This window comes from Suillus subalutaceus, assembly GCF_016647625.1.
Source record: "Suillus subalutaceus strain FC151 chromosome Unknown DFJ58scaffold_66, whole genome shotgun sequence".
Lineage (NCBI taxonomy): Eukaryota > Fungi > Basidiomycota > Agaricomycetes > Boletales > Suillaceae > Suillus > Suillus subalutaceus.
Window position 1 is genome coordinate 209,061 of NW_024540315.1, and position 25,175 is coordinate 234,235.

Here is a 25,175-nt window from a genome sequence, read left to right on the forward strand (position 1 = left end):
CTGCCAACTCTCCGCTATCGAGAAGGTTTTCTGCACGTTTTCCGAATACTCTTCGTGTCGCATCTGGACGTGATATAAACTGGCCAGCTGTTCAGACCGTGCTCAGGGGGCACACTTCTTCAGTTCGGTCGGTCTCGTTCTCGCCGGACGGCACTCGCATCGTCACTGGTTCTTCGGACAACACTGTTCGGCTGTGGGATGCAGGGACGGGGGAGCCAGTTGGTGAGCCCTTGCGGCACACTTCTTCAGTTTACTCGGTCTCGTTCTCACCGGACGGCACTCGCATCGTCACTGGTTCGGAGGATAAGACTGTTCGGCTGTGGGATGCAGGGACGGGGGAGCCAGTCGGTGAGCCCTTGCGGGGGCACACTCATTCAATTTGGTCGGTCTCGTTCTCGCCGGACGGCACTCGCATCGTCTCTGGTTCAAGGGATAACACTGTTCGGCTGTGGGATGCAGGGACGGGGGAGCCAGTCGGTGAGCCCTTGCGGGGGCACACTGATTGGGTTAACTCGGTCTCGTTTTCGCCGGACGGCACTCGCATCGTGACTGGTTCAAAGGATAAGACTATTCGGCTGTGGGATGCAGGGACGGGGGAGCCAGTTGGTGAACCCTTGCAGGGGGACACTGATGAAGTTTGGTCGGTCTCGTTCTCGCCGGACGGCACTCGCATCGCTGGTTCAAAGGATAAGACTGCTCGGCTGTGGGATGCGAGGACAGGGGAGCCAGTCGGTGAGCCCTTGCGGGGGCACACTCGTTCAGTTCGGTCGGTCTCGTTCTCGCCGGACGGCACTCGCATCGTCACTGGTTCTTTCGATAACACCGTTCGGCTGTGGGATGCAGGGACGGGCGAGCCAGTCGGTGAACCCTTGCGGGGGCACACTCATTCAATTTGGTCGGTCTCGTTCTCGCCGGACGGCACTCGCATCGTCTCTGGTTCTTTGGATAATACTGTTCGGCTGTGGGATGCAGGGACGGGGGAGCCAGTCGGCGAGCCCTTGTGGGGGCACACACATTCAGTTAACTCGGTCTCATTTTCGTCAGACGGCACTCGCATCATCACTGGTTCCTCGGACAAGACTATTCGGCTGTGGAATGCAGCGACGGGGAAGCCAGTCGGTGAGCCCTTGCGGGGGCACACTGGTCCAATTCGGTCGGTCTCATTCTCGCCGGACGGCACTCGTATCGTCACTGGTTCAAGGGATAAGACTGTTCGGCTGTGGGATGCAGGAACGGGGGAGTTGGTCGGTAAGCCCTTGCGTGGACACACTGAATCAGTTAATTCGGTCTCGTTCTCGCCGGACGGCACTCGCATCGTCACTGGTTCTTGGGATAAGACTGTTCGGCTGTGGAATACAGCAACGAGGCAGGCAGTCGGTGAGCCCTTGCGTGGGCACACTGAATCAGTTAATTCGGTCTCGTTCTCGCCGGACGGCACTCGCATTGTCACTGGTTCGGAGGATGAGACTGTTCGGCTGTGGGATACAGGGACGGGGGAGCCAGTCGGTGAACCCTTGCGGCACACTGCTGAAGTTAACTCGGTGTCGTTCTCGCCGGACGGCATTCACATTGTCACTGGCTCGAAGGATGGCACCGTTCGTCTATGGGATACAACGACGGGGAGCACTGTTCGTCTGTGGGATACAGGGATGGGGCAGCCAGTCGGCGGGCTCTTGTGGGGGTACACACATTCAGTCAACTCGGTCTCGTTCTCGCCGGATGGCACTCGCATCGTAACTGGTTCAATGGATAAGACTGCTCGGCTGTGGGATGTAGGGACGGGGGAGCCAGTCGGCGAGCCCTCGCGGGGGCACACTCATTCGGTTAAGTCGGTCTCGTTCTCCCCGGACGGTACTCGCATTGTCACTGGTTCGGAGGATAAGACTATTCGGCTGTGGAATGCAGTGATGAGGCAGCCGTCGCAACAGTGCGCCGTGTCAGATCCTTCAGCATTCTCAGATGAACATCGCACGATCGAGGCCACAACTACCATGACATTAAACACTTGCAACAATCACCTCATTTCCTTCTCGTCCAACTCCATCCATGCGCTGCGCAACACTTCTGAGTTAATGGAGGGAGCATCCCATGACAACCGCAGTTCGACCCCCATCTTCCTGGATAGTGACAGTGGATGGGTTGTAGGACCCAAACATCGGCTGTTATTCTGGGTCCCACCCGCTTCTCGACATCCATTTTATAGCCCTGGCACTTTATTAGTGATGCCCAGAGGAGGTCCCGAGCTTGATTTGAACCGCATGGCACATGGACAATGCTGGCAAAAGTGCCGAAAGGAGTAAGTCTCTTCAAAGCCCTTTCTGTTCCTCGCACTTACTAAAATCAACACTTGCAGACCTTAGTACTGTGATGATCCTATTCTAGCGAATCCGTGCTTCCTCACAGCGGACTGAGAAGCTGAACAGAAGGACATCGTTGTTGCGGTCATCTGTGGTGTTCAAGTCCCCATTGCACCGAGTACATTCATAAAGCCTGAGAAAACGGGGTGGGACGAAATATATAGTTCACTGTGTTCACTGTAAAATACAACATGCGATCGCGATATCCAAGACGATGGCAGTGAGAACGAGAGCAAAACGATGTGTGTGATGATGATGATGTGAGCTGTAAGCTGTGCGGCGTGACAAAACAGTTGGAGGAAAAAAGGCACTGGGCAAGAGCAAGCGAACGGGAGACAAAATTGAGGCAATGCGAAGAGTAGAAGTTCCAGCACGATAAATCAGATTGAATTAAGGGTGATATTGGGCGCAAATGCACCAGGGTGTCACAACGGGCGTCCTCATCATGGAGCTCTTCGATAGTCAGTTTCTGGAAATTCAACAGGAAGAGTCTAAGGACTGCAATTGAGTTCCATAAGTCTGCATTGAACTCGTGATAAAGGAGTGACAATGTGAATATTTGCATGTGACTAGGAGAAACAGACTGCGACTCACGAAGCTGTTGGGAGGGCATTTATAATACAGTTACTACGCGTCTTCAACATATATAGTTATTGGATGGTGCAAATTCGTGGCCCATTTTATCCTCTCCGAAGCAAAAAATAGGAGGGCTCAGCCGCTGTAGTGGTGTCTCCGTTTCCACTCCAGAGGTGTAGCTACGTTTGATCTGGCGGCATAAAAGATGGAAGTATTGTGCAGGCGTGGTCGGGAACACTAGTAAGTTAGGGTTCCGGGAATTTGCACCAGGCAAATTTGCCCAGCTAATTTACCCTGCAAATTTACCGTGAATGACAGTGTCAATTTCACACCCTCGAAAACATAGTGTCAATTTGGGTGAATTTGTTTCTACTGGACCCAGAACACCTGAAAAGCTTGAATATGATATACTGTAGAGTTACGACCATAGCTTCGCACCCTTTTGGGTGTGACCATGTCACCCTTAGCTTCGCAGCTTCGTAGCCCCTTGTGACGTGTGATGCACCCAAATTAGCTTCGCCTCAACCGTGATTGATATGGGTTTGCAACCACCTTCCTCTTCCTTTCGGTGCTGACATAGACCGAAAGATCCTCAGGTCGTTACCTTGGGCCATCTGACATGGGCATTTTCCCGATGGATATGAAAAGCAGGCAGCTGCATCACATGTGAGTTTGACCTTTCCTCAGCATGTCTGTCATTTTTGACCCATCAGAATGGATCTCGTGCGGCCGCTCCTTTCCTCACATCAGCAAACTACCATGTTTGTCTACAGAAGACTTAAATTTGCATTCTCGCTACAGCCAACCACAGAACTTCACAGTACACACAAAGCTCACAGCATACAGTAGCTACAGCACCACTTACTTCCAGTCACTCACAGAGTCACAGTTACTCAATTACAGCAATCTTGGCTTCAAGTTGCAAGTGCTATAATCACACAGTAGTAGTATATACTATATTCCGCACTATTTACATCACTCGCAGTAGCGCGCTGAAAATTACGAACCAATGCAACAACATATATTTTGGACATATAAACGATATCACAAGAATCTACATAGTGCGTAGTATATATTGAACATGAAAAAAATGACGAAAGTGCCGCCAACAAACAGAATTAATCAAGCTGAGTGGTGACATGCCATGCATTTTCTAAGTTATCTGTGATGTGTTCAGACATCAGTTCATCCTGGGGTACCATCATAACAAGCTTACCGGCGTGCAAACATCCTTGTCCGGATAGAGGGGCCTGAGCGTGAGGAGTCCAACCGTGCCTCTTGAAGGCAACTCGCATATATCCTAGGCCAAGGTCCGCATCATCCACCCTCTTCCCCGCAGTTTCAGCTTGGAATCTCAACAAGCTTGACAGAACCTCATGTTCTTGTAGTATCGAATCGGCGAGGGCCTTCTCAGCTTGGAAAACATCGCGCTTCGCTCTTATGAGGTCCATCATCAGGTTTGCTTCACCATCAGATGGATCTCTGACGGACTGTTGAAATGCCAATTATTTTGAGATTTTACGAAAACATTGAAAGACTGACTCACCATAGCATTGAAATTGTCAACAACTTCCAATATATCGGACATACCACTAGTAGTGTGATAACTGGTGTGCGGATTCGAACGACGTGGCTCGCGAGAGTCCCCATTGCTGTTGCGGTAGGCCTGAAGAGAATTTCGCGAGTGTGAACCAGAAGTGCTGACTGATAAGGATTGTAGAGTAGAAATGGTCATCGCAATATGTGAAGAAGGATTATCGGAAAATGCCGGGCCTGTGACTTGTTCGGGACTTCGCACATTGACGACCTCAGCATGCCCGAAGCTTCAAGTTATTGTCCTTCGTGCGGCAAAAAATTCAAAGATCACTCATCTGTTGCTCGCCATATGAGTCAGCCCTTATCCGGGTGTAATACATGGCTCAATGACCTGATCCAACTCGAGCAATCCAGCTGCTCCCCAGAAGATGCCATGGAAGTGGACGACATCGCCGAACCTTACATATCCGATTCCTATGAACCAGTGGGATTCATGGATTCGGATGATGTTTTTGGTGAAGGAGAGAGTGTGGAGAGAACACATCAGGACAACATACAGGATGAGAGCAGCGAAGTTACAGACCATTTTCCCAATCCCCCGCTTGCCTTCGAGGACGGATACACATTTTTGAGCCTCTTTGACTCCGACGAGAACAGTATATATCGCAAGACGAACCTCTATTATCCGTTCAGCTCTCGGAAAGAATGGCAAATTTCATCATGGCTTCTGCGCTTGGGATTAAGCATGGGGAAGATAGATGCATTTCTAGGCCTCGAAATGGTGAGTGTCTCCCAACTTCAAGGTCATCGCTACGGCTTACATTAAAGAGTATCTAGATCAAGGACTTATCTTTATCGTTCCACTCAGCAAGAGAGTTACGGGGCTGAGCTGAAATGTTGCCCAGTGGTCCACGCTGGAAGTTGCAAGTGATCACTACAATGCATCCTATGAAGTCGCCCGTTGTTCTGTACTGGCGTGATCCTCTCGAGTGCATCTCGAATATCTTCAACCATCCACTGTTTCACGATCATATGGACTACAGCGCTCGCAGAGTATATATTTGTGCGCAGAAAGCCTGCCGTGTATATACTGAATGGATGACAGGAAATTGTGCTTGGGAAATTCAGGTGCGTAACATATCGAAGGGCGAAATCAATAGCTCATATTTCCTTGAAGTCTGCTTTACCTGCGGGTGCAACCCTCCTCGGCACGATTTTATCCTCGGACAAGACTACTATTTCATCATTGACAGGCGATCACGTCGCTCATCCACTCCTCATCAGCCTTGCCAATCTACACATGAACACATGCTCGAAATTGTCGACCCACTCTTTTGTCCTCACTGCGCTTCTACCTGTCCCAAAGTTCATTCACAAGAAAAAACACATGAAGGGTGTGTTGCAGGATCGTCTTATCCACCAATGCCTCGACATCATTTTGCATCCACTGAAACAGGCTGCTGAACATGGTATCATGTTGTCTGATCCCATCGGGCGCAGTCGCTATTGCTTTACTACCCTCGCAAGTTATATTGTCGATATGCCCGAAGCAATGATGCTGGCGGCTGTTGGGGGGAAAACATCTCCCGTGACGATGGTGATGTATACACAGTTTGGAGACAGCTTCTGGCATGAACCTAGGACAAGATCGACGACTCTCGCCCAGCTTGCTGTTATTCACTCACATGCTGATCCAAATGATCTCGAGGCTTATTTCCGTGAAGCCCAGAAATTTCGCCTGAATGGTGTCGACAAGCCATTCTGGAGCAACTGGATATTTGCAGATCCTTCCCATTTTCTTACCCCCGAAATCCTCCACCACATCCATAAAGAGTTCTATGACCATGATGCCCAATGGCTCATTGTATCCGTCGGAGAATCTGAAATTGATTTTCGATTCTCTGTTCTACAGCCCATCACCGGGTTTCGGCACTTTCGTGAAGGGATATCGAAGTTGAAACAAGTCACTGGTTGTTGTCACCGTGACATCCAGCGATCTATTATTGCAGTGAGTGTGGATGCAGCACCCCCGGTGTCCTTGCTGCAGTACGCTGCGCTCATGCAATTCCGTTACCTTGTGCAGTCGCCGCACATTAACGAGAACGATCTCAAGCTTATCTCCGGTGCACTGGACAAATTCCATGCGAAGAAGGACACAATTATTGCTGCTGGGGCTCGTCGGGGGCACCGCAATAAAGCCATCAATAATTGGCATATACCTAAGCTTGAATTGATGCAGAACATTGTCCCCAGCATTCACAACAGCGGCGTCATGAGCCAATGGACTGCAGACATCACTGAACATGCACACATCACAGAGATTAAGGACCCTGCAAGATCTAGCAACAACGTCAACTATGATCCGCAGATCTGTCGACATCTCGACCGAGCTGACAAGTGTCGTCGATTCGAGCTCACCACCAACCTTTTAGATCATGATCAAAGCTTGCACTCGCAAGTGCAGGATGTCAACATAGACCCTAAAGACGATGTTGACACCGACGCTGACGAAACTATTGAGTGTCTGTCTACAGTCCATTCATCTGGATACTCACGTCCCATCACCGACTATTTTTCTATTGCTAGGAAGCTCCAGCATATGGATTTGGTACCCTTACCTCTACGCTCATTCGTCATCGAACACACCGCCTTCCATCTTTCCTACGATCCTGCCATTAGGAAGGTCACTGTCGATGAGATTGCCAACAAGTTCGGCCTTCCTGATCTGCGGTCAGCTATCGCTGATTACCTTCAACGTGAGGCCACCTTTGGACATCAATACATTCATCCAATAGGTGGTCCTAGAAGAGCCGGACATTCTGCTATACTTCCTTTTGACAACCTCCAAGTATGGATCAAAATCCGGCTTCAAGACACGGAATTTCATGATCCTCGTAGTATTCGACCTGCTCAGACACTGAACTGCACACCACCTGGTGGCCCCTGGATTTTGGGTCATTACGACACAATCATTGTCCAGACTGAAGCAGGGTACTCTTGGCCGACTAGCGGTTTTTCAGGTAAGCTTCTGTCTTGTCTCATGCTGAAACATCAATCTAATTTAATTTAATTCAATTCATCTCCCATCTCCTCAGGTCACGCCGTAGCACAGCTTCGACTTATCATGTGTCCCGTGGCCAAACAGTGGCACCCCTTCAACATGGAAAGATCAGTTCTTGACTTACGTCCAACACTTTAATATCTCTGGTGATCGCGACCCTGATCACACAGCTGCATTTGCTCAAGAGAGCAAAGCGCTCTAATGGGACTCGCATAGGGGATGTTGTACCTGTCTCTCAATTAAGGGCACCTGTCAATCTCGTTCCATGTTTTGGCGCTGTTGCGGACATGCGTCTCACTGCATACAACAGTTTGGAACATGTGTCGGAGTTCTGGTTGAATCACTTTTGGGATAAAAATACCTTTTTCCCTCTATCAGCATAGGAATATGTACATGATCTATCCTGAATAAGACTAGTATGTACCTGATCTATCCTCAATAGACAAATCTTGTGATGATGTTTCCTTATGGTGTGAAGTGCTGGCATGTCATTGTCATTGTTCACCTAGTCTCTCAACAACCATGCCATACACATGCGCCCAACCTCGGTCTGTAGACTATGGGATGAAACTTTCATCTCTGATGTCTGCACCCAAGATAAATGATGTTCCTACCATGGATGCACTCACCGAAAGGGAACTCGATGGTTTGATTTTACAGGAACCTGATGGGCACCTCAGCCATGTACTTTCCTTAATATTCAAAACCTTTAGCCCTACAATCCCTCTTGCAAATTCACTTACTGTTCCTTTAAATACCAAAACTCCACTTTACCTTCGTAATTTCAGGAAAAAACAAAATTTCACCAACAAGGGCGAAACCGAGTCAGTGTCACTGTACGATACTGTGAATCACTGTTGGAACTGGGCGCTTCCCACACGCGAGCGGCGTGCTAGCAAGTCACCTGACAAAAGTGGGCAGGATCTCAGAGAGGATGAGGAGGAGGATGAAGAGGACGAAGAACAGGACTCGGAAGAAGAAGGGAATGATGGCAAGGTAGCAGTTGGCATAGACCCCGACAACTCACTGGCAGACCTGCCTGATGTTGACACAGCACCGCCGCTGCCTGGGACCAATATCATCATCATCGATCAGTGATGAGACGAAGCTTCGCAGGGTTCTTCAATACTGTTCGCCGTTGCCCTCAGCTGCAGCAAATGACAAGCTCACCCAATTCAATCCCAGTGGAGTGATACGGACATGGAGCGGTGTGAACTCCACGCGCCCAGTCAAGGACAACGAAATCAAGTGCAAACCCGATTTAGCCTTACTAGATGACGTGGAGGCTAGGTGGGATATGATTAAGGCGGTGTGTGAGTTGACATCCCAAAAGTATGTTGATTGTTGATCTACCTGTGCAAAAACTGTGAGCTGATTTTCCGAAGGTACCATCCTACCTCTACTATTGCTAAGACTATCGATAGCAAGGCATACCTTCTTTTAAGGCGCCAGCCCTGGAGACACTTCGTTTTGCTCCTCTCAGTTTGCAATGGGTATCAAGATCTTCACGTGCATTTGTATGATCACTCGGGTGGTATCGTAACCCCTTGCATCAATATCGACTGGGATCCGGACAGATTCTTACATACCTTCTCGTGCATCATTTTTGGCGGCCTCGAGTGCATTGGGTATGATCCTACCATCAGTATCTTTACTAAGACGCTTCAGCCCGGCCAGCTCCAACATTCCTCCACCTTCACTCGTCCTACCACTGGAACTGCCAAATACGATCTAAAACAACCGAACAAGAGCGCACCTGTCATCCTCGAGAGTGGTGCTTTGGCAGATGATCCCATATCCAAGCCAGAGGGTCCTGAGCCATCGGTTCTGTCCAAACATCCCCTGCCTGAAGATCCTGAAGATCCTGAAAACCCTCTCCTGGAAGAACTCCTCCCTGAAGACCTCCTCCTCCAGGAAGGTCTTCCTTCGCCCCTTCCTGCAGATCCCCTCCTCGCGCCTCTTCCAGAGCCAATTGGAAAAATTCGAGTCAACCATCACTACTACGATATCCTGGAAGCCATGTTCTCTAGCCAAGGCCTTGTCGGTCATGGCACTGTGTGCTACTTGACAAGGAGGGGCGAGGAGGAATACATTATAAAGGATCATTGGGTTTTAGGGAGTAAGGAGGACGTGTTGAATGAGGTCATCATGTTGAACGAGATGAAGGGGGTTCGTGGCGTACCCGAGCTTGTTGAGCACTGGCTCGTCGAGATCGGACCTGGGGAGGTCGATGAAACAGAGAAGTATCGCTATAAAACACTGGAGAGTATAGAAGGTACCTTCCGCACTCATATCCGGCTGGTTTTGAAGCCCCGTGCACGACCATTGCATATGTTCCGCACAAAGGCAGAGTTAGTGAGTGCGATCCGGGATATCGTCGCCAGTAAGTACACGCCATGCGATGATATCCAAATTTTTGACTTACCTTTTTCTAGTTCAAAAGATAGCGGTCGAAAAGCGAGGTATTCTGCATCGAGATTGCAGCCTTAACAACTCTATGATCGAGGACGACGGTAATGGCTCTCATGGCACAATGATAGATTGGGAATTTCCCGTGCGTGTTCTTCAGAGCAATTGCTACCCTATCGGTGGTACGGTCAGTGTTTTACTCCCTGACTCTGTTTTCGATGGACAACTGCTCACAAAATGACCATGGGCACAGTACCATTCATGTCACAGAAGCTTCTTCACCAGCTCTCGGATGTCATTCCTTTGGTGACTGCACAGAAGAAAACTCGAAAGAAAGCTTCATGTTCAGAGACCGCAACAGGCTACAGTTGATCATGCACACTTTTTCTGATGATCTCGAATCCCTCTTTTACGTCTTCGCCTGGATCTGCATTGAATTCAGGGGTCCCCTCGGGATGAAACGGGTCCTCAAGTCTAGGGCCAATAGAACCGAATGGCTACCACGTGCATGGTCCATCAACTCTTACGCGGAGTGTGACCAAGCTAAGACGGGGTTCTTTTTCCACTCGGAGGATTTGGAGAAGCTTGAAAAGCAGATTCATCCCTACTTCAAAAATCTCATTCCACTTGCAAAAGAATGGTACGGGCTGATGAGGAACAATGGCAACCCAGATTCAGTACCCTTTGATGCTGTGCTCGAGATGTTGAATAGACATCTCGCAGAGCTTCCAAAGGACGAACCATCCCCTGAGTTATTATTTGCCAAAACAATCCTCAAGCGAAAACGGTGTAGAGACTCCATTGTGAGTAGCCTCACAAAGGCTGTATTTCCACTTCGTCTCCACTAACGCGCGCTATATATGACAAGGCGACTTAAACGCGCTAAACGCGCGACGCTTCCGCCTAATCTGCGCATCTGGCGCCTATAGCGCGCCTCTATAGCGCCTTTCGCGTTACTATGGCGCCTTTGCGCGCGCTTTCGCGCTTTACCTTCGCGTTCGCTTTTCCAAGTTGCCTGTCCTCCACACGTCCTGTCCTGTCCCTCTATGATCCGCTGGTGCGTCTCCCTTTATCTTTTCAACTGACTTTAGCTATATACCTCGTCTGTTTACACATATTTCCTTATTCTACAACACAACAACTCTTTTTCGCTTTGCTTCCGCTTCGGCTCAGCGCCTGGGAACATTTACCTTAGACATGGGGACTCTGATAGATTTTTCACTTACTTACTTACTTACTCACTACATCCCATCATCCTGCATCAGTGTATACTGTGAATCAATTTCTATTCATTTGCAACACAACCACTGCGCGACTCTCTATTCTTTTGCAACAAGCTCTCTTGAGAAAATCTGGAGAGACCTTCGCGCTACTTCCGCCTCTTCACTAACGTCTATAGCGCGCTTGTTCCGCCTCGTGGTTCCGCCTACGTCGCGCTTTCGCCTTTCGTCGCGTTAACGCGCGTTTCGCGTTTACAAGGCGTCTCGCACCCGCGCTTTGCGCAGATTCCCTTGCTGACTCGTTCAGCGCATCCCCTCGCATTTACTCGAGGAAAAGACTCAGTAAAGATCCTCTTGGGCCGACTTCTACTCGTGTTCGAGGACTACTGCAGGCGACTTATCTTATATTTTTCAGTATAGACCCACTCACGATTCCTCATCTTCAGCGCTAATGAGGCGGAAAGTGCGGAAAGTGCACTTCGTGCGATCACAACAGAGTGCTTCGAGTAGAGGTGACAATCAAATGGGGGAATCAGGACTTTGATAGATGTAGAAGTAGGCACTTAAAGGTGTCAAAGCGCCAATAGGAGGGAAATAGGTGTATTCAGATAGAAACTCAAGCTATACACTTCGATGGTAGTGGAGCGGAACTAAGTGACAGGAAAATGAACATGGTGACGTGTAGGTATGCTAAGCGAGTTCCCACGGCTCGGAGCCGAATAGGAAGTACTAAGGTAAATGGTGAGGTAAGTCAGGGTCCATAATGAGATATGATGATAAGTACTAGTGCCTGCGTGACGGAGTATGAGTTCTGAAGAAGGAAAAATGCACCAATGGACCTTGGAGGACTAGGACAGGACATGCGGAGGACAGGCGACGGATCTTAAGGAAATGCGACAAAGTGCACTGCAACGCACTCGAGCGCACTCGAAAGCGCTGGTATGCACCAAAGCACGCATTGCAAGGATATCGGGTGCATCGTGAAAAGGCGTGAATTTGGCCCATATGAGCCTGCAGAAATGCAAGTCTCTACACCAAGATCTCTTTGTGGACGCATCATATTCCAGGCTTTTGCATCTTGGCATGCAGGTCCATCATTTAACCTCTCGTTTGATAGCCTTACGAGCTGTGAGGCCTTGCAATGACTTCGGGATGTGCAGAAGAACCAGCCAGACCTCTAGATGAAGATTTCGACTCACCAATACAAACTTTCAGAGCAGCATGGTGTCGCAGATGCAGATGAAGAGCCAGCATTCACAGACGATGCTGACGCTGATGCCTTGGATGGAAGTGGTGTAGCAATTGAGGCCATCTTGCAGCATATTGCAGATGGCAGCAGCCAGGACCAGCTGGCAGGCTACAGTGTCGATGATGGCAGCTCACTTATCACACATAACGAGGCGAAGGTGTACAAGTCAGAAGTTGCAGGACATGCTCAGGTTGCCAAAGCTTTGAACATGGGTGAGGGAGGAGAGGAAAACAAAGAGATCCCTGGTTTCGGGAGAGGACAGCGCAGGCACACCATGAACACCTTGTATAATGATTTTTGGTCTCACTAATCAGTTGTCTACAGCGATTTTTTTTGATTTTTTTTCATATTTTACCATATGTCACAAAATAGCTTCGATTCATTGGAGGATGGGACACATGACAAAGTTATGGTCGTAACTGTCGGAAATTTCTAAAGGGGGCTTGGAAGGCTGCTATATTTGGACTGAATTTTGATGCCTGCCAATGACATTGCATCCAAGATGCAAGTCGGACCGAGTCTATTTCAAGCCTCTGGCAAAAGCGTGGAGTTATTTTGGTGTTTTGCAAGGTGCCAGGGTTGGCGTTCCAACAAGCTGACAAAGTTCCAAGGGGGTTGGAATCAGCTGCCGGAATATTTGAATCAGTGTACAAGACATGTGAAATATCACAACCGCAGAAATTGAGGTGATGTAGAGACTCGCGTTTCTGTGGGCTCATATGGGCTCATTTTACGAATTCTGACAACTGGTCTTCATGGCACGACTCGCACTATCATCCACTATGACTTTCACCATGGAGCGCACCACTTCCCGCGAAACGCGCCATAGGCGCGACACTTTCCCGCACAACGCGCAGTATTCCTGCGTGTGCGCCTTGCGCGCTTTCTCGCGCTCAAGCGCACTATGTCGCACAGCATCCAGGGGCATCCATCCATCGTCCAACCAGTCCCTCAGTATGTCCCTTTTCGTTATCTGACCATATTTGGCATATTACACTTCCCATTTCGTTATGCACCCTTACTTTACATCACCTTACCTCACATTACATACTTAGAGCACTCCCTATTCGGCTCCGAGCCCTGGGAAAGTGCTTAGGTAGAACTTACATACTCTCATGTTCGTTTTACACCCAACTATGACACCTTACCTTCCTACCACTTAGTATCTATCACCAGTTAGTTCCATGCAATGCATGTGTCCATCATCGTTTTGAGGCCCTAGCATCAGTCTATAGCTAGTGGCACTGTCAGTATCCGTCTAGATCCGCGCTTTTCCTCTTATCAGTCTCAGTATCTGTCTTCTACACTTGTGCACCACTTGCACTACCTTCCTGCGCTTCGCGCACTTTCGCACTTCGCTTTCCCGCACGCGCTTTCTCGCTGCTTTCACCGCCATTCACCAGGGTTGTTCAGCATCATCCCGTGGATCCTTGCTTTCCTTGCTTCCCCTTTAGGGTCAAACGTTCTTGCATTCTGCAAGTATAGCAGCTAGGCAGAGCTGAGACTCACTTATACTGGCTGAGCACTTTTCTTATATGTGCCTGCCAGGTTGTGATACCCACAGTGATAACGAATAATAAAACATAACAAAGTAGGTTCATCTTCTGGACATACAACACTAGCTTTAGATATCAGATCGTGCATGTTGTGCATGCGCAATAGGCGATTAAATCGTCATCCCGGTACAAAAAATGACAAAAGAATCACGTGACTTGCCTCATGTCTGAATCAGGTGAATTCAATCGACTTAATAATCAATATCCTGATTCAGATAATACAATCTCTCTTAGACTCATACACCGTATTGTGACAACTGCCATCAATAACAATCACTCTCTGACTGTTCATTCTGTATTCTATATGTCTGAGCTAATATCTACCAACAGACGCACATATGTACAGTCGACATCATCTGCGCAGGTACAATGCAAGTTTTGTCAGGAATCTTTCTCTACTCGTGGCATCAAGTCCCACGAGGGGAGCTGTTCACGGAAGCGGGAGAAGAAATGGCGCAACAAGGAGTTTGCTGAGGCTGCAGCTCAGGTACTTGAGACCCAAAAGAAAGGTATGTCGTGCCAATAAATTCGTTTGATTTGTTACTTATGAGTCTAATTAAATTTTACATTGCAATGATCAGAAAATCACAGAGATCAACGATGACTCCAAAAGGAACGTCAAGCAGCTGCAACTAGTCATGCTGGACCTACAGATCTTCTGATCGTGGATCCTTCACAATCAGCGGATGATCAGCACATCAATGACACAACAAATGTTGAATATGTTGATAACACTTTGCATGATGACGTGGTGTATGGCACTGCTGACGATATTATGAGTATTGGGGGAGATTCAAGACTACGTATGTATATCACTCTTGCACATTTTGTTTCTAATCAAGTTTTATTAGGATCAGGCTCGGACACAAGCATGTCGACAAGTATAATTGGGTCTGTAGCAGCAACTGCAGTCCCTATCACTTCTGACACGTTCAAAACTGAGTATCACCCAAACAGTGGACATGCCCCAACCATTGAGACCTTCTCGACCTTTGGACAGTCCATCAAGGCAGAGGCTAGCTCCCCACCCATCGTCGATAATAAACCATGGGAACCTTTTACTTGTCGCGCAGATTTTGAGTTCGCGGAACTCACGCACAAAGCAGCACTCAATAAGGATCAAACAGACAAGATGCTGCAGTTGATATGGCAGATCGCCAAGGGTCATGCAAAGTTCACGTTCAGATCTCATGCTGAAGTGTCCAAAGCTTGGGATCAAGCAGCCACCCAGATGACGCCTGTAAGCTATTTCAAAATTTGTTTGCTGTATTACTGAGTGTTTAGGTATGATTTGTTGTACAGTTTGAGAAGCATGTCATCTCGGTCCCATACAAGAAAGAGGAACTAGAATTTGATGTACATACACAGCCGCTGTGGGATTGGGCTTTGGACTTGCTGCAAGATCCATTGCTAGCGCCACACTTTGTTTGGGATGTGCAGTGTCTATACAAACATGATGGTATCGATTTCAAACAGTTTATTTATGAACCTTGGACTGCAGATCAGTGGTGGCAAATTCAAGTATGCATTGTCATGTATTCGTGCTTTGTATCATGCTGCTAATAGTATATTATTTGTGTTCAATTCATTGTAGTCATCATTGCCGAACAATGGTGTTCCGTTTGCTTTCATCCTCTACGCTGACAAAACCCATTTCACCGTGTCTGGGCATGTGAAGGCATACCCAGTAATAGCCCGCTGCGCGAATCTTCCTGTTCACATAAGAAATGGTGACGGAATTGGAGGAGGCCGTGTGGTCGGCTGGCTACCAATTGTAAGTGTTTGAGTACTAATAGTATATACTCAATGTCAGTCTCTTGTATTAACACATGTTCACGCACAAATTCTACAGGTTCCTACAGATTCTAACAATGATGGCAAGCTCAGCTATACGAATCTTAAACGTGTCATCTGGCACAAGGCGTTTATCAAGTTGTTGGAGTCCATTATCCTGTGCTCCAAAACAGGTTTTGCACACAAATGTTTCAATACCACCATGTGGTGGTTATACCCACTAATTCTACTTCTGTCTGCAGATTATGAAGAACAGTACGTGTTCTCGAGGGTTATATCACATTTCAATATCTCACATTTTGACAGATGTGTGATGGCGCTAATACATGGGCTGAATTCAAATTGTCCCTGCCCTGTCTGTCTCATTCCCTCGACCAAACTTACTGATCTCAGAACAGCATATCCTACTCGAACCGTTGAGGACACGAAAGCTTTCCTAGAGTTATATTCAAGGGACCGCGTTGCTGGAGAAGCAGTACTGAAGGTATACGGTTTACGTCCTATTGCAGTTTGTGTTTAATTGCTTTCATAGCTATTATAATCAACTTCATTACTACCATCAGAATGCGCTCTGGGAGGTTGAGAACTCCGATCCTCATGAGACTCTCTCATTTGATCCTTTACATGTAAATGACCTCGGTAACTGGGGCGCCCACCTTTTTGAGGAGCTCAAAACCCGCGTGAAGGCTCTTGGTCGTGAAGCTGAGGCGAAGATCGATGAACAGTATTTTTTGTCATTGCTTTGTGCGTTATATCTCTACCAGTACTCTGCAGGTTCAACACATTTCCACGATGGTGTGACTTGAACCATTTCAAGTCTGTCATAACGATATCGTTTAGCGACGGCAACAAACTTAGGGATATTGCTAAGGTGGGGACTATTCGCTATTGTTTCAATAAACCTACTAAACATCCTCTGAACTCTAGCAAATGCTGTATGCAGCGCAAAATGTATTGATGCGCAATGAAGATCCTGTTGGCTATGCACTGTTGCAGTGTATAGCTAGCTACCTGCAACTGACCATGTACATAGCGCTTGATGTACACACTGAAGCCACACTTGCTGCAGGAGAAGCAAAGCTCCTAGTGTTCAAAACACGCCTACATATATCTATATATCACATTTCCTTTGACTTTCAACTGTATCTTAATGTGTTTTTAGGCATATATCGACCTCCAGGGTGAAGATTTGACCAAGAACTGGAATTTTCCCAAGATGCACGCTCTGATATATGCTTTCCCTGACATCCGCATGAAAGGAGCAGCACACAATTTCAGTACTTGACTGAACGAGAAGCAACACGGACCATTGAAGCGAGCATACCTGCGTCAAACAAACCGTAAGGATGTCGCCAATCAGGTGTGCTGTCCCTTGATTCAAACTGATCTTGATACTTAGACTAACATTAATATACAGGTCCTCAAGCTTGATTATATCAGTCTGGTTTCTGAACTGATCCAGAGTCGTATTTCCCAGCTCGATGAAGATCAGCGTAGACGCACAATGTCTGAGGGAGAACTTGAAGATGAGGATACACTAGATGATCAACCGTTCTCAGGTCATCTCCACATCGGTGCTCCTCAAATTCCTGTCAGTCTTGCTGCAGTGGAGGAAGGCAACACATCAAATCGCACATTTCAGGATTTCCGAAAGAAGTTCGCAAAGTTCCTGAATAATTTCTTTGTTTCAAACAACATTCCTTTGGCCGATGGCATTACATGGTTACGGCCTACAGCTAATGACAAGGTTGTTTCATTCATCTGCATCCTTCTGAATGTCTACTGATTACTGTTTATTATTACAGCTCCAAGAACATCGCTACCTCAAGGTAAACTATGAGTCTACTGTCGATTGGAAACTGGCTACCGACTATCTCCGATGTAATCCAAGTTTCCACAGGTGTGAACATTGTGATTGTGCCTTGATCCGCACCCTTGACAAAGACGGGAACAACAAGAATATCTTTGTCCGGATATTGTTTATGTTCAAGTTTACAGTCAGCAATCATGCTCTCGAACTCACATTAGTCTTACCTATGGATGCTCCCACTGGTTCAAGACGCAGCGTGGACCGTGATCTAGGGCTAACTCGTCTTCGGGCACGCCCTCTAGCTTCATCCGAATTCATTTCCCTACAATATATCATTTGCGGCGCGTCACTTGTACCAGACTATGATCGGGATGGTGACTTTTTCCTTGTCGATCTTGTTGATATGGACATGTTCCTCCGTACAAAAGGTTTGAGGTCCTCCTAGGTATTAAATGCCTTAGTGTTTTCAGATGCATGATGCTTAGACCGCTATTACAGGTACCCGCAAATATCAATTACATTGTGCCTCCTCCTGCCATCGATAAGATGTATCTGGTCACTCATGGAGGTAAGTGGGCTGTCCATTTACGTCGACTTACTTCTGACTATCAATGGACCGTGCAGCCTTAGTACATGTTTGTATACTGTGTGAGAGAGCGCAGTTAAATCTGGTAAGCATCAAAATTTATATAAATGTCTTATGGGAAATTTGAAAGCCTCAGGCAAAGCTCCACGTCCTCGCCTCTCTCTGAATCATGCCTCAGCCACGGCGACACCAAGCTGCAGACAATTCAGACTTTGAAAGCAGCTCAAACATCAATGAGGACTTGACGGACTCTGATTCCTCCACTGACTCAGATGAAGACCTCATGCAGGTACACGCTGCTATTGCACCTGCTGGAGATGGTGCAACTATTCAGGAAGTTCGCCAGGTGTGTCTTATGATTGTTAATGGTGTCGTTTTGCATTGTACTCACATACATTCAGGCACTTGAACTCACACAGAACCTACTACTGAATATGCGTGGCAAATGCCGAGAGTTACTGAAATGGAATGCACTTCTCGAGGCTTCTACAGCCAAAGGACGAGGGCGGAAGAACCTGACCGCCAAGGATCTTGCACTATCTGCTAAAGAAGATACCGTACGGGCTCACGGGCACAAATATTCCATGACGCACTGTCTATGGATCAATGCCAAAATTTTTCCCTTGCATGCGCCTCCTAACATTGAACTCTTTGGCAGCGAGCGCTGGCTGTCGCCACAGTCAATAGAGGATGGCGTAAAGGCAGAGTTATATAAGTTCATCCCAGAAGTCGATCATGAGTTGATGGGCTACAAGAACTTTGCACCGCATGTAAGCAGTCTCTCTCAGCTTTAAATTTAGTTAAAGTAACTTCAACTGACTCCAATCGTGGTAGTTTGCGAAGGGCGTCAGTGGCATTCGCTCAGAAATGGTTTCAGACATCAAATCTTGCGCAGGTGCTATTTTTGGGTTGAATTCCCAAATTTTTTGTTCAAGGCTACCCTCGTGACACCCAGCCAGAATGCCATGCTTTGCTTGTGAATCCTCATGGCGAACACACAAAGTTTGCTCCCGTACTCTTTCTTCATCCAGAGTGTCCCAACAAAGATGAATTTCTCAAAACAGCAAAGCTTGTTCGGGTGTGTATGTTCTTAGTATGTAAATGAGCAAGGTCTTGATTGCCTGGCTTCTACCATTAGGTCTTGAAAGTCACACTTTTCGGGAAATCCTCGCTTTCGGCTACCTATGCTCCAGCTCCAAAGACTAAAGGCAAACTTTGGCAATTACGGAGTACTACTCCAGGTATGATTGCTGCTGCTGCTGTTGTTGTGAGTCTTCGTTCATCATTGTATCTCTGAGTGTGTGCTGATTATTATGTTTGTGTGACTGGCAGGCAATATTTGTTCTTTCGGGCGACAAAGACTTGTATGTGAAGGGTGAAAAAAGCAATATCATGTACCACCAATATCACAACTACTATCGCCAACGTCTAATGACTGGAGGCACCTGGGCGCGAGACATTCTTACCTTTTTCAACAATGCCCTCTTTCCTGAAACCTCATCCTCATATGTCAATCTGGACATGGCAGAAACAGGTGCTTCCCACAACACTTGGGAGGAGGAATTTGAGCGTGCCATGGAAGAGGGAGGTGATGGACCAGCTTTTCAATTTGATCCTATCATTGCACCTGATGCCCAGTCTTCTGCCCATGTCACACGCCCATCATCTACCTCCATCACACACCCATCATTGGCAGCCGTCGCACGCACACCATCTGCCTCCGTCACACTGCCTGTCATTGCCCCTGTTGTACCTCCACCTGTTTCTGTGACTGCTCCCATTGCTTTCAAGCCCTCTGTTCCTGCACCATCCAACTCCATTTCTTCAGCAATGCAAGACCTCACCTTGGGAGATGGTCCTCCACTTGTAGAGCCTAATATGGTTGGGGCTGTCCCCCCGAAGCCCAAACCAAAGCCAAGGCACAAAGCCAAAGCAGATGAATCAGGTGCTGAGGTTCGCAGGTCTGGCCGCAAGAAGTGACAATATATTGCACCCGCTATAGATATGTCTCTCTACACTCATGCTCACACACACTTTCAGATATCTTCTTTACTGTGATTCATGTTTCTTGTCGTTTAGATTATCTCTTCAATCATAGTTGTGTCTTTTGATTTCATCTATGAGGATACCCTTCTTGTTTTGATCGTCGATGATTGCAAACATTTGAGCTTGCCGGACTCTCAGAACACCAAGTACGAGAGCAAAGAGCTTCACAAGAAGTTTAGATTTGTCGGTGAAATTGACCTACCTGAAAGTCAGTGGCTCAATTTGTGAATTAACCTTCACCTTAATAGCTTTTCTTTTCAGGCGAGGATTCTGAATCACCTTTGCTCAAAGAATGACCCAAGCCACATATTGCAGTAACATATCTCCGTATTATACGAGTGGACGGACGTGCATAATATCCCGTATGATATGGGCCAGCGGACCATGGGCCGAGGGTAGATATATCCTCGACTGTGACGGATGGGCCGGGAGTGTTATTATTCCCGATGGAGACGGGTGGGCCCAGGTGGGGAATATGTAAAGTAGATGGGTGGGCCGATGGACATGAATTTTCAATAGACGGATCGGCCGAGGTAGTTGGATATTATGTAGATGGGTGTACCAAGGTAGATATGTATCAAATAGCCGGGTATATCAAGGGTGCTTGTTATCACATAGACAGGTGGGCCCAGATATATATCATATTAGACGGGTGGGCCGACGAATTAATATTATTTTGTAGACGGGTGGGCGAGGGAGTGGTAAAAGATGTATTATATACAGGGTGGGCCGACGGGAGACATATATTGCATAGATGGGTAGGCCGACGTGGGGGTATATAAGATAGACGGGTGGGCCCAGGAGAATGATAATTGTAGACATGATGGAGCTCAGCTAGTTGTATATCATCCAAATCAAAGGAGGTGATTATTCAAAGTCATCTAATGATGTGGTATGGCACTGGAGCTTTGCAAAGGGGTGAAGTGGAAACTCGAGCGAAGTGTACCGAGTTCCGAGACCCGGGTCTCGACAAACGAATATGTGATGTCCAGCACACTTCCGATCATCTGGTATTTCATTGAGCAATGGATGATAATAGATCTTTGAAAGCCAACATCATCCAAGCCTACCAAATGCCAAATGCCAAGTTCCGACCACCGAAAATTGAGTGAAGTGTACCAATATCTGAGCCCCAACTATCGAATCCCGAAAATCGACCATCGAGTCCCGACTATCGAGTCCCAACTACCGAGTCATGAAACCCGACGCCTGACCATTGAATCCCGACAATCGAGTATCGAGTCCCGACCAACGAGTCCCGTATCGAGTCCCGAGACCCGAGATTCGAGACCCGAGATTCGAGACCCGAGATTCGAGATTCGAGACAAGTTCCAACTATGGTGTCCCGGGTATCAAAATCGAGTGAAGTGTACCGAGATCCGAGGCCCGGGTCTCGACAAACGAGTATCTGACATCCAACAGACTTCCAATCATGTGGTATTTCATTGAGCAATAGATGATAAGAGAAATAGATCTTTGAAAGCTCAGATCATCCAAGGCTCCCTTATCTGATCCTCTCAATCTCCACCCCCTTTAACACCAAAGTGCGGACATTCAGGATTCAGCTTCTGATCTCACAAGATCAATTCAATCATGGATGTTTCTTCCACTTCCGATGATGAAATAACCCTCTTGCGCACTTGGGCCCTGACTGTCACTCATGTGGCATGTGATTATATGGAACAGAAATTCAATGCAGAGAAGACAGGAGGAGACCCAGTTATACCTTCTCCAAACCTAGACACTGATCTGGTGATGGCTTGTGGTCAATTGGTTGATCGGCTCATAAAGGCATATAAAAATCCCAGTGAGTCTTCCTGCAGATTCGGAAAATTCGTTTTATCAGTCAAATTGCTTCATCACAGTTCAGATGCCAATCGATATTGCAAGATATAGCAAATTGATCTCCCCAAAGGACACGGGGCGTAATGAAGAGAGAGAGGAAAAGTTGCTCGAGAGGTGTCCTCCTGGCCATGAGGGCACAAAGTTGATCGACATACCCGTGACAATTCTTGATGCATCCGGTGCCATCATCGCATGGTACCTCCCAGACGCCTTGACCGATGCCACCCAGGTGTGTTATATATATTGTGACTGGATGGATATTGAACATCAAATGGTACGTACAGAATGAAATTTGGGCAGCCTCGGATTTGCTAGCTCCCATGCTTGAACAAAGCATAAAGCTCGATGGGATTTGGCGGACTAATCAACAGTGGTTCACACCAAGCTCGGAAAATGATGTCCTAACTCCCGGATGCGTTAATTTATCTCCGGCATGGTTTCAGCAGGGGCACGAGGTAGGATCTGATGAGATGGCGATCTCAGTAGTTAAACTCACCAATCCCATAGAATCAGTCCGATCCGGAGGTATCTGCATCATTGAAGGGACCATCCTCCGAGAACATCCTCAAAGCCATTGCGAGGCCAGCAGCCATTGCCACAGTGGCACTCAGGGTGATGCATCCTGAGCAGTACTGGGCAGGGTTGCAAGCCTTTGCGAGCCTCGGAGAAAAGGCACGAAGCAAGGAACTGCCGAAGATGTCAGAGACTCTCCAGTACTGGGCAACGGTGTTTAACAGCCTCACCGTCATATGCAATCGGGAAACCCTGAATCATCGAGACCCCTCATCGATTTCCGAATGCTTCGATATTCTCACTAGCGTGGGGAATTATTCTAATGCTCGGATGAGTATGCCAAGCCTGCAGCTGGAGTTAAGGTATGATCCGGGGTGCATGATTGCATTTTCGGGAAGGATTGTCAGACACGCGGTTCATGCAGTGGAAGGGGATCGGATTGCCTGGGCATGGTATATGAGGGATGCTGTTCATGTTTATGCTGGGATTCCATCGTGTGGATGGGCAAGGTTGGATTGGAAGAAGTAGAAAGGTAGTTACCCGTGTTAGTACCCACCTTCAAATACATGATACTAGATGTCAGGCACTCCATACTCAACATTCGGGTTTCGGGTCTTGATAGTCGGGACTCGATATTTGAGTATATTCCATAGTGATATTGTACACATTTCACCGACTACTGAGTACTGGGTTTCGGGTTTCGGTACACAGTACCCGGTACTTGATAGTCGGGACTCGATATTTGATTTCACCGACTACCGAGTACCGGTTCGGGTTTCGGGTTTCGGTACACGGTACCCGGTACTTGATAGTCGGGACTCGATATTCAATTTCACCAACTACCGAGTACCGGGTTTCAGGGTTCGGTACACGGTACCCAGGTACTCGGTGATTCAAGAAAACAACTCCCAAAATTGATGAGTGTCATGTTTTGAGTTTTGTTTCGATTTGTTTCGAGTGTCGAATCTCGGGCTTCGGGCTTCGTGTTTCGGGTCTCGATAATAGGGACTCGATACTCGATGGTCAGCACTCACATCTCGGGCTTTGGGAGTCGATTGTCGGGACTCGATAGTGCGGATTTGGGTTTCAAGACTCGGTACCCGGTACTCGGGTTTCGGTACTCAGTGATTCAAGAAAGTGTCGTGGTGTTTGGAGTTTTGATTTGTTTCGTGTCGAATCTCGGGCTTCAGGCTTCTTGGGTTTTGGGTCTCAATATTGGGGACTTGATACTCGATGGTCGGCACTCAAATCTCGGGCTTCGGGAGTCGATTGTCAGGACTCGGGTTTCAAGACTCGATTGTCGGGACTCGATGGTTGGGACTCGATAGTCGGGCTGTGGGACTCGATTGTCAGGACTCGGTGGGGACTCAAAGCTCGCAACTCATAGCAATGTTCGAGTTTCAAGTCTCATCTCGAATCTTGGGCTTTGGGACTGGATATCCGGGACTCTATGTTTGGGACTCAATATTTGGGACTCAAGATATCTGGATCTTGATACTCGATATTTGGTATGCAGGACTCAGCATATAGCAATAGGTCAGATATTCGAAAGTCAGTATGTAATTTTCAGTACTTATTTCATCATGTAAAGAATTTAGACTTCAACATTCTGAACTGAAGGACTAGAACTACTCTGGTCCCCTTGGGTTCAATTTGGTTAGGATGGCGGTGTACATCTGAATCTGCCATCTTTTCACGGATGCCAGCTTGTTGATCCTCAATCACTGTCAGGAGGCGTTCCCTCATCCACCTCAGTGCCTTCAGCGTTGCAAGCGAGCTTTCATCCACCTGCTCGGGAACAACAAGATGTTCGTCCTCAACGCCAGACTAGAAAGGATTAGTCATCACTCAAGGAAATTCTGTAAAAGTCTTACTAGCCAATGCTGGTAGTGACAGACACAATTAGCGAATACCTGATCCCATGGCCATAATTCGTTCAGGATGGCAGTTGATCTGGTCCACCATGGAGTACCATAGGTGGATACAATGCGGGAGGGATCCCCCAGATCTGCAACGTCTTGAAACTGGCATAGGTGGGATGAAAAGATGTGGTCCAGAACCATGTTCCAGGTGAGCTTGGGAATCAACTGAAGAATATGAGCAACCGGGCTCGGAACAACCGAAATGATGTTCCTTGCAGCTGAGTACTGCAGGATGGGAGTCACAAAAGTCTGTTGGAAATGTCAGTATTGACCACCACAGTCATCAGCCTCTTACAGCTATCTCCCATTGCAGCCCGGCTTTAAAGTGCGTGATCCGAGTAGCAGATGGCTCCTGGGTGTGGGCAGCCTCCATCTGATATTGAGAGATGGACGCTCGGATGCGAGATGCAGCCATTGACATTGTAGCTGCAATATCTGCCTGAGTGAGTGTGAGGGGTCGGAACCCATTGCCGGAAGTCTGAGAATTAGAAGGGGATGTTGGGGGAGTATGCAATACAGACATGGTTAATGCAGGATTATGAAGCTGGAAATGACAATGACAATGGCAGTTGGTTCGGAGGTCAAGATATGAGCCACTGGTTGATTGATAAAAATTTTCAAACTCCAACATGGGTCGACCCGGCCAATTCCCGGGACTCAAATGTTTGGGTCAAAGTAGCTGTTTCATATCGTTG

The 25,175-nt window shown here is 47.6% G+C and overlaps 6 protein-coding genes across 6 annotated transcripts; 4 read left to right on the top strand and 2 right to left on the bottom strand.

Annotated features, from left to right (window-relative positions):
- Positions 1-4,051: 4,051 nt before the first annotated feature.
- DFJ58DRAFT_729004 (uncharacterized protein) lies at positions 4,052-4,668 on the bottom strand (the record flags this gene model as incomplete). The annotated part of the gene is made up of 3 exons (XM_041385676.1): positions 4,052-4,095; positions 4,150-4,423; positions 4,480-4,668. 3 exons carry the CDS (start codon positions 4,666-4,668, stop codon positions 4,052-4,054), a joined length of 507 nt encoding a protein of 168 aa, XP_041243021.1.
- A 78-nt stretch (positions 4,669-4,746) lies between these two features.
- On the top strand, positions 4,747-7,668 carry DFJ58DRAFT_729005 (uncharacterized protein; the record flags this gene model as incomplete). The annotated part of the gene is made up of 5 exons (XM_041385677.1): positions 4,747-5,250; positions 5,307-5,326; positions 5,375-5,597; positions 5,647-7,489; positions 7,565-7,668. The coding sequence occupies 5 exons, from the start codon at positions 4,747-4,749 to the stop codon at positions 7,666-7,668; spliced, it is 2,694 nt and encodes an 897-aa protein (XP_041243022.1).
- A 384-nt stretch (positions 7,669-8,052) lies between these two features.
- On the top strand, positions 8,053-10,989 carry DFJ58DRAFT_842229 (uncharacterized protein; the record flags this gene model as incomplete). The annotated part of the gene is made up of 6 exons (XM_041392802.1): positions 8,053-8,624; positions 8,647-8,862; positions 8,916-9,913; positions 9,966-10,121; positions 10,210-10,742; positions 10,882-10,989. 6 exons carry the CDS (start codon positions 8,053-8,055, stop codon positions 10,987-10,989), a joined length of 2,583 nt encoding a protein of 860 aa, XP_041243023.1.
- Positions 10,990-14,268: 3,279 nt separating this feature from the next.
- DFJ58DRAFT_729007 (uncharacterized protein) lies at positions 14,269-18,013 on the top strand (the record flags this gene model as incomplete). Its single annotated transcript, XM_041385678.1, has 14 exons — positions 14,269-14,473; positions 14,648-14,767; positions 14,816-15,204; positions 15,267-15,485; positions 15,559-15,738; positions 15,817-16,013; positions 16,065-16,266; positions 16,322-16,482; positions 16,533-16,629; positions 16,686-16,844; positions 16,921-17,035; positions 17,078-17,118; positions 17,176-17,505; positions 17,564-18,013. 14 exons carry the CDS (start codon positions 14,269-14,271, stop codon positions 18,011-18,013), a joined length of 2,865 nt encoding a protein of 954 aa, XP_041243024.1.
- Positions 18,014-18,323: 310 nt separating this feature from the next.
- Positions 18,324-20,134, top strand: DFJ58DRAFT_729008 (uncharacterized protein; the record flags this gene model as incomplete). Its single annotated transcript, XM_041385679.1, has 6 exons — positions 18,324-18,500; positions 18,556-18,924; positions 18,989-19,049; positions 19,114-19,232; positions 19,293-19,421; positions 19,487-20,134. The coding sequence occupies 6 exons, from the start codon at positions 18,324-18,326 to the stop codon at positions 20,132-20,134; spliced, it is 1,503 nt and encodes a 500-aa protein (XP_041243025.1).
- Positions 20,135-24,147: 4,013 nt separating this feature from the next.
- DFJ58DRAFT_792920 (uncharacterized protein) lies at positions 24,148-25,073 on the bottom strand (the record flags this gene model as incomplete). Its single annotated transcript, XM_041390379.1, has 3 exons — positions 24,776-25,073; positions 24,433-24,729; positions 24,148-24,385 (listed from the first exon to the last, which is right to left on the bottom strand). Coding segments are annotated over exons 1-3 (724 nt in total), but the record flags the coding sequence as incomplete, so codon positions are not given.
- Positions 25,074-25,175: the final 102 nt, after the last annotated feature.